At 51.4% G+C, this 20,109-nt stretch overlaps 1 protein-coding gene across 8 annotated transcripts in view; it reads left to right on the plus strand.

Moving 5' to 3' along the window:
- Window positions 1–20,109, plus strand: part of MYO1B (myosin IB) — a 129,317-nt gene that overhangs the window by 90,045 nt on the left and 19,163 nt on the right. For all 8 annotated transcript variants that reach the window (XM_084892117.1, XM_084892120.1, XM_084892122.1 and 5 more), the window contains exons 15-22: window positions 2,531–2,593; window positions 6,789–6,989; window positions 8,537–8,763; window positions 10,629–10,829; window positions 12,665–12,758; window positions 13,875–14,024; window positions 15,323–15,391; window positions 19,904–19,990. In XM_084892117.1, the coding sequence (XP_084748243.1) occupies window positions 2,531–2,593; window positions 6,789–6,989; window positions 8,537–8,763; window positions 10,629–10,829; window positions 12,665–12,758; window positions 13,875–14,024; window positions 15,323–15,391; window positions 19,904–19,990 (1,092 nt within the window). The remainder of the gene's footprint in view (window positions 1–2,530; window positions 2,594–6,788; window positions 6,990–8,536; window positions 8,764–10,628; window positions 10,830–12,664; window positions 12,759–13,874; window positions 14,025–15,322; window positions 15,392–19,903; window positions 19,991–20,109) is intronic.

The raw sequence follows: 20,109 nt of genomic DNA on the forward strand, positions 1-20,109 counted from the left end.
CCCTGCTGTGCTGCTGGTGCCTGGCAAAATGTGTGACACACAGAAGGTGCTCCATAAATACCAGCTTAGCGACTCCAGTCCCCCAGGGTTTTACTGCAATGATGGGACATGATACTGTGTTCAGGGAAGTCTGACGTGAGTGGACAAACAGCTGTGGTACATCCACACGAGGGCGTACTGCATAGCCCGCCGAGAGGAACCAACCATCGAGGCACATGGTTGCCGGAGCGAGTCTCACACTAGGCTAAGTGCAAGAAGCCAGGCCAGAGGCTGTCAATTGGACGCTTCTGTTTGTGTGTTGTTCTAGAAAAGGCGAAGCTACAGAGGCCAAGTGATAAAGACAGGCCAGTGGTCGCCAGGGGCAGGGGGCAGGAGAGAGTGGGACTGCAGAGGGGGAGCGCCAGCGACCTTGGGGGCTGACGGTGTGGTACTTACGTGACACAGTGCATTTGAGAACCATCTGTGGAAAAACACAGTGGTGTCGTTCCATCTTGGAAAGCACTGGTTTCCTAAAAATGTATAGTGAAAATAGGTCACCTCTGTTGAATGCTTGCTATAATCCCAGCTATTATACTAGTGCTATGGAGACGGTCTCACTTAATGACATCCTATATGATAAGAGAGGAATACGCTAATTATCCATTACGCTGTGAGGCGTAACGACCGACTGACGGTCTAACAACCAGATCACGGATCTGCAGCAGAGAGGGGCAGCGAACTACAAGCAGGTGGCGGAGAGCTACAGGAGAGGGCAGGGCAGCGGGCAGGGAGCTACAGGAGGGCAGCAGCAACCTACTGGCCCACAGATTTGTGCACAGGGCTACTAGTTTAAAAATAAGAAGGAATGTTTACAAAGTCCTTTTATCCTTAATGGTAAAGCACATACTTGGTTTTTACCCTTTTATTTTTATTTATTTTTTTTAAAAAGTAGGTTTTATTGAATTTTTACAGAGAGGAAGGGAGAAGGATAAAGAGTAGAAACATCAATGAGAGAGAAACACCGATCAGCTGCCTCCTGCACACCCCCTACTGGGGATGTGCTCTTGACTGGAATCAAACCTGGGACCTTTCAGTCCCCAGGCCAATGCTCTATCCAGTGAGCCAAACCTGTTTTGGCATACCCTTTCCTTTTTATTTTTAAAAGTCAATCTTTAAGTATAGTTATTTCAAGAAATGAAAGGGAATGACTTTATGTGTTTTTATTTCCTTTGCATTTATTTGCCTTAATATTATAGTACTATTGTAGTACAAGGGTAATGATAGTAGGTATTCCTCATTTTTATAGTGTCAATTGAAGTCATTAAGGATGCAGAATTCTCTTTTTAAATGTTTATTTCTCAGTATAGACTTTTCTAATGTGATTTTTATCCCCATTGACTTAGTAAAACAACCCATTTCCTTGAAAGCAACGTCATAAATGTTTTCCTTTTAGCATGATCCCGATGCTTTAGAAACTCTTGTACTGGCCTGACACATTTTGGTAACATAAACATCCTAGAAGCCAGATTAATCCGCTTCCTGTCTTTTCATCGTAAAGAGAACGCGAGGGCTTTGATCTGTAGCTTTAAACAGTTTGTATGGATTGCTGAGGACACTTCTGAGCAAGGGTAGGAAGCTGCCCCCCTTGCTGGGTGAACCCATTCTTTCCCTTTAGAAGAAAAGTAACTGTTTACACGGACGGGCAGGATGTAAGCAAACACAGACCATTCCATGCAGCCTCAGATCGGCCTCTGTCGGGGCCTGGGGGTCGGCTCTCATGTCCCTCCTGAGATTGAAGGTATTTTCTCTCCGCACCAAACTGTCTTCACACGTGAAGTAAATAGCTCACTGCTGTCCAACGTGGGATTCACTGAACTTAATGTTCCCCACGGATTACAAATTAAGAACAGAAAAATTGAGGCCTTAGGTTCTTGGGATCAAGTGCTGACTTCTTTCCGTGTAAACACTGTAAACACACACAGTAATGTTGATCCAAGGGCCTGTGGAGTCCGTGTCTGGCCCAGGGCCAGGGAGAAGCATGGGAAAGGGCCAGGGATGGGGGAGCAGAACGGGCAGCCGTCTCAGAGCAGGTCCAGGGTGTTCATTTCCATGAGGATGTCAGGGTGGACCTCGGCTTAGGAAGCCTGGGGTCTTGTCCTACCAGTTCGCTCAGTGGATAGAGCGTCGGCCTGCGGACTCAAGGGTCCCATGTTCGATTCCTGTCAAGGGCATGTACCTTGGTTGCAGGCACATCCCCAGTGGGGGGTGTGCAGGAGGCAGCTGATCGATGTTTCTCTCTCGATATTTCTAACTTTCTCTCCCTCTCCCTTCTTCTCTGTAAACAATCAATAAAATATACTTGAAAGAAAGAAAAGAAAGAAAGAAAGAAAAGCAAGCAAGCATGGGGCCTGGAAGATGGCCTGGGCAGCCCTGATTTTACCGGGAGCATGGAGACAGGAAGTGAAGGACAGTCGCTGGGGAGGAGCCATCCCCTGTCGGGTGAGGTTGCAGCATCATGATGTGACCTTTGACTTTCCGGTCTGTTTTCCAGGACATAGAATGGACGCACATCGACTACTTCAACAACGCCATCATCTGCGACCTGATAGAAAACGTGAGTGTTGGGCACGGCTTTCTCCATCTCCCGGAGACACAATCCCCTCCCTGCGAGCCGTCTGCCTGCCGTCAGGGCTGAGCCTGAGCCTTCCCTTCCTGGGGCGCTTTTCTCCGGGAACTGCAGAGTCCGTAGGCTCTGCTCCCGCCCTCGGGGTCGCACGTGGTTCTTGAACGATGGCCTGGACCACGGGAGGTTCGGATACTCAGCCCGATTCCCTGGGCGTATCCCGTCGCCGTATCATGATGCTCCCGCAGCGCAGCAGGCCTGGCTCCTGCGGGTGTGGACCCCGGGCGGAGGAGGCCCGGAGCAGCCGCGCGGGTTTTTGCGGAAGCAAAATAGCCATTTCGTTTCTAAAGCTCCAGCCACTTCTTCCCATCCGGTTCGGTGGCGGTTATCACAGAGATCATTTCCATGGGGCACGGGGAGACAAGGGAAGCCTTGTGTGCTGCTGCTGGGGATGTAAATGGGTGCCGTGGCTATGGAAAACACTGCGGAGCCTCCCTGAGAGATTAAAAATACAGCCACCGTGGGATCCAGCCATTCCACTTCTGGGTTCGTAGCCAGAGGAAGGGGAGCCGGGATCTCGGAGAGAGGTCTGCCCTCCCGTGTTCGTTGCAGCATTAGCGACCGTAGCCAGGAGCTGGGGGTAACCTACCAGCTTCCTCTGTGGGTAAAGGAGGTGGGGTGGGGATCAGTGTGTGAGTGTTACTCAGCCAGGACCAAGCAGGAAGTCCTGCCACTTAGAGCAAACCGGGATAGACCTCGAGGACAGGATGCTCTGTGAGAGAAGCCAGACCGAGACAGATGCTCCAGGACAAGAGCACGATTATCTGAAATGTAAAGAAAGCCACATTCAGAGAAACAGGGTGCTGTGGTGGTTGCCAGAATCTGGCAGGGGGGGTAAAGGGCTGGGGGGGGGGAGTTATAAGAGGATTAGGCTCTGGGGAGGCAGAGTACAGTGAGCGGACTGGAACTAACAATACTGCATTATGTACTTGCAAGTTGCTAGGAGAGGAGGACTTAGGTGTTCTCACCACACAAGGAAATGGTGATTGTTTTGGCCATAGTGACATTAGCCAACAGCTGTGGCTGTATTGGTAATCGTTCTGCAGTCTATGTGTGTCAAATCAACACGTTGTCCACCTTAAACTTGACGTTATATATGTCAGTGACATCTGAAGAAAGCTGGAAAATGTGCTTACTAAATTTTTCTTTAAAAAAAGCATGCTATTCGAAGGTAAAGGGACAGGCTCAGGGGCCGGGTGGAGGGCCCCGGGAGCTGGCCAGGTGTAAGCCCCCATTGGTTCGGAGCATGTGTCGGGGGAGACTGCATGTGTGGCTTCACAGGCGGCCACGGCCATGGATTTCTCAGGAGACACACATATGTGCATGTATACGGGGAAAGGCTTGAAGTCTGAGAAATTACAGGATACTTTTTAGTAAGCTTTCTGAATCTAAGATTTTTGTTTCCATATCATATTATAAACTAGAGGCCCAGTGCACGAAATTTGTGCACTTGTTGGGCATGTCCCTCAGCCCGGGCTGTGCCCTCTCGCAGTCCTGGATCCCTAGGGGAGTGGGCCTAAGATGTCAGTAGGACATCCTTAGCATTGCCACGGAGGTGGGAGAGGCTCCCGCCACTGCTGCTGCCCTCGCCAGCCATGAGCCCGGCTTCTGGCTGAGTGGTGCTCCCCCTGTGGGAGCGCACTGACCACCAGGGGGAAGCTCCTGTGTTGAGCGTCTGCCCCCTAGTGGTCAGTGCACATCATAGCAATGGGTCAATCTGCCTTTCGGTCGATTTGCATATTAGCCTTTTATTATATAGGTTGAGTTGATTGCAGGAACATGGGTTTGTTCATGAAAACTCTTGTTTTATGCTTAGGATGATGAACCGTCCTGGCCTTGATAGCAAAGTAGTTAGAAATAGTGCGTGACCTTGATCATCCTGCAGCCTTCATGTCAGTCGTAGGCGAGAGCCATGCACCCGGAATGTGGTTACAGGCACTCCATGTCCGGCCTGTCCCTTCCTAGTCACCGCTCACAGTCCTTTTAGAAAGGATGGAATTAGCCTGTGTCTTTTCTCAGACAATCCTGATGAAACCAAACATTAAAATAGTCTCCTAGCCCTAACCAGTTTGGCTTAGTGGATAGAGCCTCGACCTGCAGACTGAAGGTTCCTGAGTTCGATTCTGGTCAAGGGCATGTACCTTGGTTACAGGCACAACCCCAGTAGGGGGCGTGCAAGAGGCAGCTGATCGATGTTTCTCTCTCATCAATGTTTCTAACTCTCTGTCCTCTCCCTTCTCTGTGAAAACCAGTTTCTCTAAATAAAAGCCTAAGTGATCATTTGACCATTCAACCTATAGCTATGACATGCACTGACCACCAGGGGGCAGATGCTCAATGCACAGGGATGGAAACATGGAATAGACTGATGAATCTCAAGGGGAAGGGGGGAGGGGGCAGGGTGGGAAGAGATTAACCAAAGATCTTACATGTATCTTAGAGGCCTGGTGCAAGGATTTGTGCACCGGTGAGGGTCCCTCGGCTGGCCTGCGGGGATTGGACTGAATGCGTGCACTGGGCCTCCGACATTCCCCTAGGGGTCCCAGATTTTGAGAAGGCACAGGCCAGGCTAAAGGGACCCACCGGTGCACGGATTTGTAAAATATATCTAAAAAAACACCAACAAAACAAAACAAAAAATCCCAATATTCTAAAGCACATGTGTCAAACACAAGGCCCGCGGGCCAAATCCAGCCCGCCAGGCCTTGCAATGTGGCCCGCACCGCGCTGTCATCACTGCACTCCGCTGTCAGTTTATGACATTGTCAGTTTATGACTGTTCAGTAAGCCATTCGGCCCGCGATTTAGGCTGGATTTTAGATTTTGGCCCCTTCTCTGATTGAGTTCGACACCCCTATAAAGCATCATTAGTTTTCAGTTAAAAAGTGAACTTTGTTTGGAAACCTCTGAACGGCGTCGGCATGTGAACACCGATATCCTTAAGCAGTTCAAACGCGAGTCTAACATGCGGAAAAGCAGTGGATTTTTCTGAAAGTTTCCCCCCGTAAGTTTTGTGACCGAGGAGTTTAACTTTCGGAAGTCATGACCAACACGTTTCCCTTCGTAAACACAGCATTGCACTTCATTATTTCTCTTTAAGGAGGAAAAACAACAGTGGTAATACGCTAAATTTAACCAGATTTTTCTCAGCCGAAATTCCCCTTGTGTGTGTGATGGAAGAGACTCCATCTGAGTTCACGTGGGAGCCCGGGTCCTTACAGGAAGCGTTTCCTTCCAGAATCACCTAACAATGAAGCTTCCTCGGGGGCCGTCCACCCCCTCGCTCCTGCAAGCCCGCACGTCCCGGGGTTTGGTGGGATTGAATGCATGTGGGGCGGAGAGTGTTATGGCCCTGTGTGTTCCACTGGGGGCTTCCCTGCTGGAAGGGGCGGGGTGGAAGGTCGGGGGGGCGGATCGTCCTCATGGAATGCACACACAGGGGCCCCAGAGGCGGACGGAGGGGCAGAGCGGAAGGTGCCGGTCTCTGGCCCAGTTTCGTGGGCTCCTAGCTCGTGGGATGAGTATGATCACGGGGTCTGGTGCCCAGCCCGTGCTCCCTCCTGTTGGACATCCGTGCAGAGGTTTTACAGGGAGCTGGAGTTCATGCTCAGCAGACACCCTTCCAGCACAGCCCGGTGGCTTTGATTGTTCAAAGCAGCGCCCGGGGTCCCTTTTTTAGCTCATTTCCCCAGAAAGCGAGCTTGGCTTTGAGCACACGGGCCGTTTGGAAACGTCCGACACCAGCTTCCTCCTCCAGCTCGGGATCCATCACGGCCCAGGCCGGGCTCTGTGGTCTGTGACCACAGTGTTGCAGAGGCTGTTATCTGTCACTTGAGTGTCTGACGTTTGTGTTTGCCTTGGGTATGAGGCCTCACTCACCTGTTCCTGACCGTGTGATCGTCAGCTCTTAGCCAGCTCCGGGCACGGTGACGCCGGAGCCTGTTCTGTGGGGGGAGCATAGGCGGGGGACGGGCACAGGGTGTGCCCCCCCCACACACATACCCCCGGACACGGAGGGCGCGCAGGCCTCTGTGGGGTTGCTTGTCTGCTTCCTGCTGCTCCTGTGCGTGAGCGGTGCCTCGGGGCCGGGGTGACTGTGTGCTGACTCCCCCCGCTCCACCCTCAGAACACCAACGGGATCCTGGCCATGCTGGACGAGGAGTGCCTGCGGCCCGGCACCGTCACCGACGACACCTTCCTGGAGAAGCTGAACCAGGTGTGCGCCACCCACCAGCACTTCGAGAGCAGGATGAGCCGGTGCTCGCGCTTCCTCAACGACACCTCCCTGCCGCACAGCTGCTTCCGCATCCAGCACTACGCCGGCAAGGTGGGGGGGGGCAAGGTGCGGGGAGGGGGCAGGCAAGGTAGGGGGGGCTGGCAAGGTAGTGGGGGGACAGGGTGAGGTGGGGGTGGGCGGGCAGCAGGGTAAGGTGGGCATGTGGGCAAGGTAGGCACCGACAGGGGAGGGGGCGCTGGAGGGCAGGCCCACAGGGATGGAGTCAGGGGTCGTGTACTAACTGGGAGGGAGGGGAGGGGTCGATGGATGCCAGGTGTATCAGGGTTCACTTCATCGCTTCTACGAGGTCTAACCACCGTGTGTGCACCTGAACCTAACAGAAGGTTGAATGCCAGCTGCAGTTGAACAGTGAGAAAGTAAATAGTAGAATCAGGAAATATTCCACAGAATCTGGACCACGTCGAGCAAAATCTCACTAATGCCCAGGCTGAAAGGAAAGCCGGTGAACTTCATGACAGAGTTCGAATGTGTTCTAAAGAATGATTTTATTATTTTCAAGCTCTGAGCCGTCCTATAAAAAAGATCTATCAACACAAAGGGGATTTGCCAGTAAAAATTTAAGTAATAAGGGTTTAAAAGCACAAATCACTTAGGAAACAATATTCTTAGGTTTAGAAATGACATGGGAGAATATCTACTTTAAAAAAACACACACTTATTCATTTGGTTAATATCTGGGAGAATTAATTTTTAATGTTAAAGCCAGTTTTAATAATAGGTTAATTTTTATACTTCTAAAAGAATATTGCATGTAGTTAATACTTCTTTTGTTATAAATAAGGCTGCAAACTCCAAAGAGGGAAATTTTTTTAATTATGTATTTAGTAAAGATGAAGTACGTAGTTTTTGACCTACCTTTAATTTTAAAATATTGAAACTTGTACTTTATTTTCTTCCTTGGCCTATGTAATTAAAATATATTTTCTGGTCAGTGCTGCTGGCTTGGGATGTCGATGAAAATTTGGTCTTATGTCTACTTTATTTCTTCCTGTGCACTTTTTAATTTTTTTAAATATATTTTTATTGATGTCAGAGAGGAAGGGAGAGGGAAGGAAAGAGAGAAACACCAGTGATGAGAGAGAATCATGGATCGGCTGCCTCCTTCCTGCCCCACACCGGGAATCGACCGTGACCTCCTGGTTCATAAGTCAACACTCAACCACTGAGCCATGCTGGCTGGGCCTTCCAGTCTGCTTTTAAACAGATTAGAACTGGCACTTGTGAACTAAAAAAAAATAAAAGTTAAACCTCAAAAATGTGCTCGAACACCAAAAAAAGAGAGATTCCTTTGAAAATGCTAAGCCTAACATTTTTGGAGTTTATTCTTACAGATTCTGAAATGGTCATAGAATTTATTCAAAACTCTGCTGTGAGTTAGGCAGTTGGCCTTTACCTTGGACGCTCATTCGGCATCAGAGGGCGACTCACGTGCTGGGGACCTGATGGGAAAGAGGACACTGGGAGGGAGCCGGCCCGGGACCACGTCACCAGTGGCTTGACACCTTGGCGTGCGAGTGTCTGGGAATATTTCATCCAGGTGTGGGAGTGCCCATCGCTGAGTCTCGTGTCGCTTACAGGTGCTGTACCAGGTGGAAGGATTTGTTGACAAAAACAACGACCTTCTGTACCGAGACCTGTCCCAGGCCATGTGGAAGGCGGGCCACACCCTCATCAAGTCTCTGTTCCCCGAGGGGAACCCCACCAAGATCAACCTGAAGCGGCCCCCGACCGCCGGCTCGCAGTTCAAGGCGTCCGTGGCCACGCTGATGAAGAACCTGCAGACCAAGAATCCCAACTACATCCGGTACTTCGGCCCCCACCTTCCCGAGGGTTCACGGGGGAAGGCCCCTCCGGGGAGAGTCCTGTCCTGTCTGCTCAGCCTCAGTGCAGCCCACGCAGAGGGTGACAAAAGCACGCACCGATCAGATGACCCCGTGTCACAGGCTTGCTTAAAAAATGCCCCAGTGGCCCCTCTGCCCCCCAGTAAGGGATTGAAGGGGGGGGTGGCACAGACATTTAATGGAATTAATTGGGTTGTTGGTACGGGTCGGGGGTCTCAACTTCCTTTATTTTTTTTTTTAAGTAAGTGATTTAAAAATGTTGAACAAGGTATGTTCTTAGTTTGAAGAAGATAAGCAATAGGCAGGTTTTTAAAAGGATTCTGCATGAACGGTTGGATTATTCTGGGTTTGTTTTATGTTAACTTGGTACGTTGGAGCGAGGGGGTCTCAGTGCAACTCTGGTTTTCGGGAGTGTGTGCCGCCTCCTCTCCCCGGAGGCTGAGGGCCGGGAGGAGGAGATCTTTGCTAGCCCGGCGGGAGGTTTCAGAGCAGTAGCTACACTCGGAGAAGCCTCTGGGCTCCCCCTGCGTCCCGGGCAGCTTGGCCGGCAGGTTCGGGGGAGACGGCGCCAAGCGGAGTCGCTCTCGGTGCATCTGGGGAGCGAGGTACTGGGAGCTGAGTGTCAGGTCGGGTTCCACCGCACACGCACACCCACGCGCCTTCTCAAGTCTGAAAGCCCAGTTACCAGGAGACAGCGAGGAACGCTTTGTGTTTGGCTTGTTTACCTAAGATTTCCTTAGCAACATATGAGCAGGCAAAATCCCCTGTTTGGTTGCACTTTGAGTAGAACATGTTAATTAGGTAACAACCCTGGTTTCATAAGAAGATAACCAGGAACCTTATGACCAGTTTCTTTCCTGATTTTTTTTTTTTTTTCCCAAATGGGTAGATGTCATCCTTTGGTGCTGCCCTATTAAAAAGGAAGGAAGTACAAGGACATCGAGACACTGAGTTCCTTCTTTTAAATATGTTTTTATTGGTATTTATAGTGAGAGGAAGGGAGAGGGATACAGAGATAGGAACCTTGATCGGCTGCCTGCTGCACGCCCCCAATCCAGGCATGTTTGCTGACCGGGAATCGAACTCGTGATCTTTGGGTTCAGGGATCGATGCTCAACCACTGAGCCACACCGGCAGGGCATGGCGCCGTGTTTTTAATCCCTTCATTGAGATAAATGCATAATGAAATATGGCCAAGCACGTGAGTGCTCATTGTACTCCTTGTTGAAGTTTCCCGTGTATGTGTGACCGATTCAGACCAAGATACACAACATTTCCATTATCCAGAAGGGCCCTGTGCCGTCCCTGTCCCCCCCCCTTTCCCCCCTCCCCGAGGTGGCAGCAGGACTGATTTCTAACCTGAAGCCCTCTGAGCGTCCTAAGGGGATCATGAAATGTGTCGTCTATGTCAGACTTCTTTCACTCGGTGAAAGGGCAGGGGGACTGACTCATCAGGTTATTGTGGGAGAGGGAGAGAGAGACACATCCGTGATGGGAGAGAGCCACTGATCGGCTGCCTCCTGCATGCCCCCTCCTGGGGATTGAGCCTGCAACCTGGGCATGTGCCCTGACTGGGAATCGAACCCGGGATCCATCAGTCCGCAGGCCGACACTCTATCCACTGAACCAAACAAGCCGGGACAGGACTTGCTTTTTTATGGCAGTAGAGGTAGTGTCTTAAATTTTAGGCTTTTCAAAAGTGACTTGCAATAATTTCAAAAGGAATGACTAGGTTTCCCAGGAGTAGTGAGTCCTCATCTCTCACGTTGGGAGACCCAGACAGAGGTTATCCCTGGGGGCAGAGTGTAACGTCCTGGTTTCCTTTCAGGTGCATCAAGCCCAATGACAAGAAGGCCGCCCACATCTTCAGCGAGGCCCTGGTGTGCCACCAGATCCGGTACCTGGGCCTCCTGGAGAATGTGCGGGTACGCCGGGCGGGCTACGCCTTCCGGCAGGCCTACGAGCCGTGCCTGGAGCGGTACAAGATGCTGTGTACGCAGACCTGGCCTCACTGGAGAGGGCCTGCAAGGTGAGCGCTCGTCTGCCATGCCTAGCTGTGAAGTCTTAAAGTACACGGCTCACCCGTGTTGTTCACAGGCTCCGAGGCAGAACCAGTGTATGGAACATGGGATGGAATCGCTGCTTCGTACCCTTTTCCACCCTGGTCATTCTGTGTTAACCTTAATTCATTGTAGAAGTCTCAGTTTTTGGGTGTGTTTTTATTTTATTTTATTTATTTTATTGATTTTTTTACAGAGAGGAAGGGAGAGGGAGAGAGAGTTAGAAACATCAGTGAGAGAGAAACATCGATCAGCTGTCCCCTGCACACCCCCTACTGGGGATGAGCCGGCAACCAAGGTACATGCCCTTGACCGGAATCGAACCTGGGATCCCCCCAGTCTGCAGACCGACGCTCTATCCACTGAGCCAAACCGGTCAAGGCAGAAGTTTCAGTTTTCTTTAAGGTTCAAACAGGGCTTACAAACTCATGCTGGCAACTTACCTGTCCTGTGGTCAGTCAGGAGGGGTTCATAGTTGATCAGTGCATTTGTATGGAGTCATGGAGGGTACAGTTGGACAGGCATGTTGGACCACTGCTCTCAGCCGAGAGGACTAACCTCAGGGAGAGTCCAGGGGTGGGAGCGAGGGTCCCACTTTCTACCCAGGTCTGCACGCCTGGGTAGAATCCAAGGTGTCAGTGTCTTTGCTGGCAGAACTAGATGGGAGGCAGGGGCCCTCCTCAGAGGCATGTACATAATAAAATACATGTCCGCCTCCCCGGCCCTGATGGCACTCACCCATCCAGTCTCAGGCGGAGCCTGGGCCATGGCAGGCCGCACCCTGGGGAGCCCCCGGCACTCCATGTGCAGGGAGAGCTGCTGTGCTTGTGGGGTGGGGGATAGGGGAAGAGTCACTTCCAGAATGAAATCAGGCCTTGCCTGTTAGTGACCCTCCTTGCCTGTTAGTGACCCTCCAGTCATTGAAGTCACCCCTTTTGTTGTTTTTAATACATTTTATTGATTTCAGAGAGGAAGGGAGAGGGAGAGAGAGAAACATCAATGATGAGAGAGAATCACTGATCAAATGCCTCCTGCACCACCACCCCCCCCTCCCCCCACTGGGGATCGAGCTCACAACCCGCATGTGCCTTGACCTAGGCCAGTGGTCGACAAACTCATTAGTCAACAGAGCCAAACATCAACAGTACAATGATTGAAATTTCTTTTTTGAGAGCCACATTTTTAAAACTTAAACTTCTTCTAACGCCACTTCTTCAAAATAGGGGGCTGACCCTGCCTGGCGCTCGGCCCGCAGGTGGTGGGGTGTTCAGTTGTAAAGAGTGAGGTCGAAGCCAGGGTCCAGGACAGAGAGATCAGCCACACCCAGGCCTCGCTCCCGTCCCATGCTCTCCCTCGTCCTGCACTGAGCACTCTCTCTCGGGCTCTGTCCACACCCTGATGGGCAGAAGCAATGTTTAAAATATCCTTGAGAATCAATGGAGTGAGTTAAAAATAGATCCCTTACTTACACCCACCCCTTCCTGGCCCGGGGGTCCATTGCTGTGGGTGTATTTGATACAAGTGTTGCTTCTGGGAATGAAATCAAGACCTTGGCCATCGTACTACCTTTTCTTAGAATATGCAGTTCTGAACCCAAGTTTGCTCTTTTGGCATCTCCCGGGCTCGGTTTAATTTGTGGGGTTCCGTCTTGATTCTTCGATAGAAGGATACTCCCTGAAAGAGCGATTGTGCTGCTTGGGAATGGGACTGCTGTTTGGTGCCACGGGGAATCTGATAGCGTGATTTCAGCTCCGATAAGCTGCTTCGGTAACTCGGAACGCTCACTGTTTCCATTGTTTTGCAGGGCTGGTGTGGAGGTGCTGTTTAATGAGTTGGAGATTCCTGTGGAAGAATATTCCTTCGGCCGATCCAAGATATTCATCCGGAACCCGAGAACGGTATGCCGCCGAAACCTTTCCACTCCGAACGTACGTCGTCATCACGGGGACGGGTCTTCAAAGTCTGTCCCCTTGGGGACGTGACCCCCGATGCTGCCAAGAACGCCCCGTCCTCGTTTTATCTCGAATGCCCAAGGGGAGGGGCTAGTGCGGGGTCATGGCAGAAGCGCGTGTGTTTCTTATGAGACGTCCAACGCCTTTGATCGGACAAGGCCGTGCAGGAGAGAAATCACAAAGAACCTGTTCCTGCAACGACGCCTCGCTAATTTGTAGGAATCAGAGATAAACTCAGTCTGTGTCTGTAATGTCTGCATTATTTTAACAATTTAAGGAAAGGCAGCCCTATTATGTAGAAGTACATGAAGGCACTCAAAAAATTTTTTTAAGTTAAGAAGAGACACTTAAAATTCTACTCGGTAGGATTCTAAGGAAGGCTTCGTGAAAGAATAGACAGGGACAGAGTACAGTCCGTATAACAGTTGATTGGCGATTTGGAAATCTGGAGAATTTGGAATGGGTTGCAGATTTTTTTATTTTTAATATATCTTATTGATTTTTTTTACAGAGAGGCAGGGAGAGGGGTAGAGAGTTAGAAACATTGATGAAACAGAAACATCAATCAGCTGCCTCTTGCACACCCACTACTAGGGATGTGCCTGCAACCAAGGTACATGCCCTTGACCAGAATGGGACCTTTCAGTCTGCAGGCCAACGCTCTATCCACTGGGCCAAACTGGTTTTGGCAAGGGTTGCAGATGTTTAAGAGGAACGAGGCCAGCTCCTCTCTTTGACTGATAAATGCACCCTCCTGGGTGGTGTGCAGGCACACCTGAGCTGCGCTCAGCCCTCCCCTGATCCCTCCCAAGTGCCTTGTCTCTGGAATCTGAATGGCGGTGTCAAGGTGCTGTTTGAATTCAGTGCTGCGTGAATTCGTCAGAATCGTTTCCCCGTGGGCTGTGGGCCTTGGTGTCTGTCATGAAGACAGTTAGTTACTCCTGTTTCTTCTCAGCGCGGTGGCTTCCACCATCGTGCCCTCTGGCCTCCCGAGAACCTCTGTCCGGGATGCCAGGGGTGTGTGCTCGGTCTGTGACGGGCCTGCCTCTTGTTTCCTTGCAGCTATTCAAGTTGGAGGACCTGCGGAAGCAGCGGCTGGAGGACCTGGCCACGCTCATCCAGAAGATCTACCGCGGGTGGAAGTGCCGCACCCACTTCCTGCTGATGCGCAAGAGCCAGATCGTGGTGGCCGCCTGGTTCCGGAGATACGCTGTGAGTCCTGCACCCAGCTGCCGCGTGTGCCTCACGTGTTCTGTGCATGCCCTTGCCCGTGCCTGACTCTCCCAGCGAGCCCGTGAAACGCGTGCCTCTGTGGTCCCTTTAGTCTTAGTTTTTAATTTTTTTGAATCCTCACCCAAGGCTATTTCCCCATGGATTTTTAGGGAGAGTGGAAGAGAGAGGGTAAGACAAAGGGAAATATCGATGTGAGAGAAACACAGTGATGGATGGTCTCCTGCACGAGCCCCAACCAGGGCCTGGGTCAGGGAGGAGCCTGCAACTCAGGTGTGTGCCCTTGACTGGAATCAAACCTGGGACCCTTCAGTCAGCAGGCTGATACTCTACCCACTGAGCCAAACCAGCTAGGGCTCTGGTTCCTTTGTAAAGACGAGAAAACGACGGCATGACCCATTAGGGAGCTTGTCCACAGTCGCCCCGCTGCTGAGTGGCCTTGATGCGATTGGAATGCAGGACGTCTTCCGTCAGCTCACGTTCCGTGTGTCAGAGCGCCTCCCACTGGGGGAGATAGGGTGGGACGTCTCCCTCTCGAACGTGGTCGCGGACCGAAGGAGACTGTGTCCTTTAACCCCTGGGCAGTGGTAGAGTCAGCGTTTTCAAAACCATTGGTTCTTCTCCATTTACTGTAGCAGCGCTGACAGTGGCTTTAATTCCAGAAAGCGGAGGCCACATGTTCGTAGAGTTTGGGGTTTGGCTAAAAGGGTTGGTTGTCTTTTTTTTTTTTTAATATATATATATATTTTTTATTGATATTTTACAGAGAGGAGGAACGGAGAGAGATAGAGAGCTAGAAACGTCGATGAGAGAGAAACATCGACCAGCTGCCTCTTGCACACCCCCTACCAGGGATGTGCCCGCAACCAATGTACATGCCCTTGACCAGAATCAAACCTGGGACCTTTCAGTCCGCGGGCCGTCGCTCTACCCACTGAGCCAAACTGGTTTCGGCAGGGTTGGCCTTCTTTAGTTCTCAGACACTTGGCCCTTCCTGCTGCTGGGAGCTCCTTGCCTGGGAAGTGCAGCACTGAGAGGGGTGTGGGGTGTGGTTCGAGGTTGTTGTGTGTTTCGGTATCTTTACATGTTGGTTTCCGGGAGGCACATGGGTGGCCAACAAGCAGTGGCACCAAGCGAGCAACCCACGCTTTCTCCCGTGGTCATCCGAATAAACAATACAATAAACGATAACACGGGAAGGCACCGTTCTGCGTGCTCAGGGCCGCACGCCTGCTTCCGCCCGCCCCCGTGTGTGCTAACACCTCCCCTCCCTCCTACAGCAACAGAAGCGGTACCAGCAGACAAAGCGCTCGGCTCTGGTGATCCAGTCGTACATCCGGGGCTGGAAGGTGAGTGACAGGGATAGGCCTTCTTTGCTTGGGGCCCTGGGGTCCCTGCAGGGGGTCCCTCCTGCCTGCTGCCTGCGCCCTACACAGCCAGGCGGGAGGATAGACACTGGCCAGCTGGGGCCCCGGTGGCCCAGTCTGGGCCGCTTCCTCCTCACTGGCTTTCTCTTCCAGAGCTTTGTTCTCGGAGCAGGAAGTCCTTGAACTAATTTTGTGCGTGATCTCGACATCCTCTTGCCCTGCTGGCGAGGGAGGCGGTGTGTAGTCCAGGCTGCCGCAGGGGGCCCTCACCTGTGCAAAACCCTCCCCCCCCACCTCCCTCTCCCGACCCCCCGCCGCCTCTCACTTCCTGGCCATCATCTTTCTGCTGCCCTGTAATGCGCACATGGTCAGGAGGTCCTGAGCTCTGGCCGTTCGAGCTGGGAGAGTGGGTAACAGGGGGGCACCTCCTTGGTCTGGAGGTCAGCAAACTACGGGCCACGGGTAGCCTAATGGTTATCGAATGGCCAGGAAGTAAAGAAAGGTTTTGATGTTTTTAAAGCATTGTTAGAAGACAAAGAAGACAGTTTCATGTAAAAAATGATATGAAATGCAAATTTCCTATAACAAAGGCAGATGTGAACCGCAGAGTTCGTTCACGTAAAGCTTGGTGCCGTGGACCACGCCCACTCTGTCTGCCTCCTGTCTGCAGCTGCCTTCGCGCTGCAGTGGGGCGCTGATGAGTGGTCATGTGACCTGCAAAGCCCAACATGATCGCCGGCAGGCCTTCTGCGGAAGGTGTTGCTAACCCCACTCGGGGTCAGAGGTACTCAGGCCTGTGCTGACCCTGTTCTGTCGGAGGTTGTGTGGATTGGGCTGAACCCGGAGCCACTACTTCAAGATGCCTGGAACCTCTTCAGAGCAGAGGCCTGGACTCATATGAGCATAACCAACGGACACACACAATACGCGGGGAGGCGAAGAGAGAGAGGTCAATGGGGAAAAGGAGGGCATAAGTAATACTTTCTTTTTTTAAAATATGTTTTTAGAGAGGAAGGAAGAGGGGGAGAGAGATAGAAACACTAACGATGAGAGCGAATCATTGATGGGCTGCCTCCTGAACTCCCCACACTAGGGATCCAGCCTGTGACCCAGCCATGTGCCCTTGACCGGAATTGAACCTGGAACCCTACAGTCCGGAGGCCGACGCTCCCTCTGCCCTCTGCTGAGCCAAACTGACTAGGGCTGTGATACTTTCAACAATAAGGAATTTTTAAAAAAGAACCTGGGCCCGTGGGCCAGGCGTCTAATGAGCTTTGTCTGGGCCCACGAACAGCCTCAGGACGTAGTCCTCCCTCAGCAAATGCCAGAGACCAAATCCGAGCCTGTAGCCCAAGTGCTGTCGCCGCCGGCAGATGGGTCTTTGGTCTCATTACGGAGCCCTGGGTGGGGTCTCCAGCCCAGCGACGTCGGGGGCAGGACACAGGGCCCACCTCCAGCCAGGCCTCCTGCCTCCACAAGATCAGTTTCCAGCAACTGCTGGAGAGAAGCGTTTTTGGACGTGAGAATTTCATATTAGCACATCTTTAAACGTTGCTTGAATTAAAACTATAGCTACAGTTATGTCCTCCAATGATGACAATACGGAAAGCGATGGAACGGATTTGGGGGGGTTGTTGGAGATCCTGCAGCCTCAGTGTGAGGCCTGCTCCTTCTGTCTGCTGTGCGCCAGCTTGTCTGGCTGTGGCCCGGTTTTCCCCGTCCCACACACAGGCATGTGAGGCTGCTGTCCCAGGCTCAGTGGGCGCTACCCTGTCGGGCTGGATGTGTTTTCACTTAGGAATTCTCATCGTCCATTTTGGGCTAATTAGCAGTGTCCCCTTTTATTTATATGCTAGAGGCCCAGTGCATGAATCCGTGTGCCAGTAGCCCCCTTTGTGACCTGGCCACTTCACGCCTGCCTTTCCATATCGGAAGGAGTCAGAAGCTTCAGACAACAGAGACCCATCCCAATTCCAGGCTAGCTCCTGGGGCACCCACGCTCTTGCACGGGGAATCTGAGACGGTCAGGCAGAAACTCAGGGTAACTGTGGAAGGCAGAGGTCAGGCAGAAACTCAGGCAAGCGCACAAGGGCAGGGCTTACGGGAAGCCAAGACTGTCAGCTCAGCCCTGATACTCCGCCCCATCCAAGCCTTCTGCAGTTTTGCAAGTCTGATCCTATAAGACTGTCTCCAATACAGAAGGTATCCCAGAGTAGACACAGCTGATACCCACAGCCAATTGGCCTGCAGGTCAGTTCCTCCCAGGGATACCAACAACAATAAAGACTTAGCTACAACAAGGCTGTACATGCAGTCCATAAAGGGGAGCACCAAGAGTGTCTACCTCAGGTAACTGAGGAAGCTGACCCACTGGGCCATATAGGACACCAAACACACAAAGCCATCCTACCAACTCTGGGAAGTAGCGAAAATGCCGAGACAAGGAAATAGATCTCAAACGAAAAAGATGGAGGAGAACAAAAGGCTGGATATAGAGTTCAAAACCACGGTTATAAGGTTTTTCAAGAATTTCCTAGAAAAGGCCAATAAATTTATTGAGACTCAACTAGAAATTAAACATAAACTGACTGAAATAAAAAATTTTATACAGAGATCCAACAACAGACTGGAGGATCACATGAATCAAGTCAAAGATTTGGAATACAAAGAGCCAAAGGATACTCCTCTGGAGAAGCAAGAAGAAAAGAGAATCCAGAAAGTTGAAGATAGTGTAAGGAGCCTCTGGGACAACTTCAAGTGTACCAACATCAGAATTATGGGGGTGCCAGAAGAAGAGAGAATGCAAGATACTAAAAACACATTTGAAGAAATAATATCAGAAAACTTCCCCCACCTGGTGAAAGAAATAGACTTACAAGTACAGGAAACATACAGAACCCCAAACAAGAGGAATCCAAAGAGGAATACACCAAGACATCATAATTAAAATGCCAAGGGCAAAAGACAAAAGAGGATCTTCTAAGCAGCAAGAGAAAAGCAGTTGGTTACCTATAAGGGAGCACCCATATGACTATCAGCTGATTTCTCAACAGAAACTATGCAGACCAGAAGGGAGTGGCAAGAAATATTCAAAGTAATGAATACCAAGAACCTACAACCAAGATTACTGTATCCAGCAAAGTTATTATTCAGAATTAAAGGGCAAATAAAGAGCTTCACAGATAAGAAAAAGTTAAAGGAGTTCATCATCATCAAATCAGTATTATATGAAATCCTGAAAGGTATTATTTAAGAAGAGGAAGAAGATCAAGTGAATTAAAAATCCGAGGAACAGAATAAACTGGTGAATATAATAGAATCAGGGGCAAAGAAAGGGAGTGGATTGATAATTATCAGGAGGAAAAGGGTGTGGGGGTGCAGAAAGAGACTGGATTAAAATTGTACACCTATGGATGAGGACAGTGGCGGTGGGGGGAGGGTAAGGGCAGGGGTTGAGGCGGAAACTGGGTGGAAGGGAGATATGGGGGGGGGGGAAGGAGAAACAATTGTAATAATCTGAGTGATAAAGATTAAAAAAAAGTAATATGCAAATTGACTCATTCCAAGACACAAGATGGCTGCCGCCATGTGATTAAAGATGGCTGTCTTCATGTAGACTCAAGATGGCTGCCACACGGTAGCCAGCAGGGGAGGGCAGTTTTGGGCAATTGGGAGTGACCACACCAGCAGAAGAGGGCAGCTTTGAGGGGGCAGGCCTGCAGAGGAATGCAGTTGAGGAGGGCCAGGCCTGCAGGGGAGGGCAGTTGGGGGAGACCAGACCAGTTAGGAGCCATCTGGAAGCACTTAGGCATCGATCAGGCTGGCAATGGAGTGGTTAGGGGGTGATCAAGCTGGCAGGTAGAAGCAGTTAGGGGCAGTCAGGCAGAGGCAGGGGAGTGGTTGGGAGCCAGCAGTCCTGGATTGTGAGAGGGATGTCCAACTGCCTGTTGAGGCCTGATCCCACCAGGACAGTTGGACACCCCTCAAGAGGTCCCAGATTGGAGAGGGTGCAGGCTGGGCTGAGGGACAAACTCCACTACCCCCAACCCCTGTGCATGAATTTTGTGCACCAGGCCTCTAGTGTGTGTGTGTGTGTGTGTATATATATTGTATATATACACACACACACACGCTACATATATATAGAGAGATAGTTATACATATTATTGATTTCAGACAGCAAGGGAGAGGGAGAGAGATAGAAGCATCAGTGATGAGAGCCATGGATTGGCTGCCTCCTGCACACCCACTCCTGGGGACCAAACCCACACCCTGCGTATGTGCCCTGACTGGGAATTGAACCGCGACCTCTTGGTTCACAGGTCGAAGCCGACCACTGAGCCGTCATACCGCCAGGTGCCCCTTTCCCTTTCCTCTAAGCTGTGGGTCCTCCATGCGAGGAGGGGGTTCGGCGGTCTCTCCGGGTTTTCTCAGGTCACCGCGGCTCCCATTGTTGGCTAACCATGTGTTCTCCCGGCTGATTCTGCACCGCAGGCCCGGAAGATCTTGCGGGAGCTGAGGCACCAGAAGCGCTGCGAGGAGGCCGCCACCACCATCGCGGCGTACTGGCACGGGACGCAGGTGGGCCGGCCGCCCGCCACGGCGGGCTCGGGGCGTGCAGAGCTGGGGCCCCTCCTGGGGCAGGACCGTTCCGGCTGAGCTCCTGAGCACGCTCTGCCTCGGCGCTCTCTGCCGCTCCC

Source organism: Pipistrellus hanaki (assembly GCF_964339955.1).
Source record: "Pipistrellus hanaki genome assembly, chromosome: 8".
In the NCBI taxonomy this organism is placed as follows: Eukaryota; Metazoa; Chordata; class Mammalia; order Chiroptera; family Vespertilionidae; genus Pipistrellus; species Pipistrellus hanaki.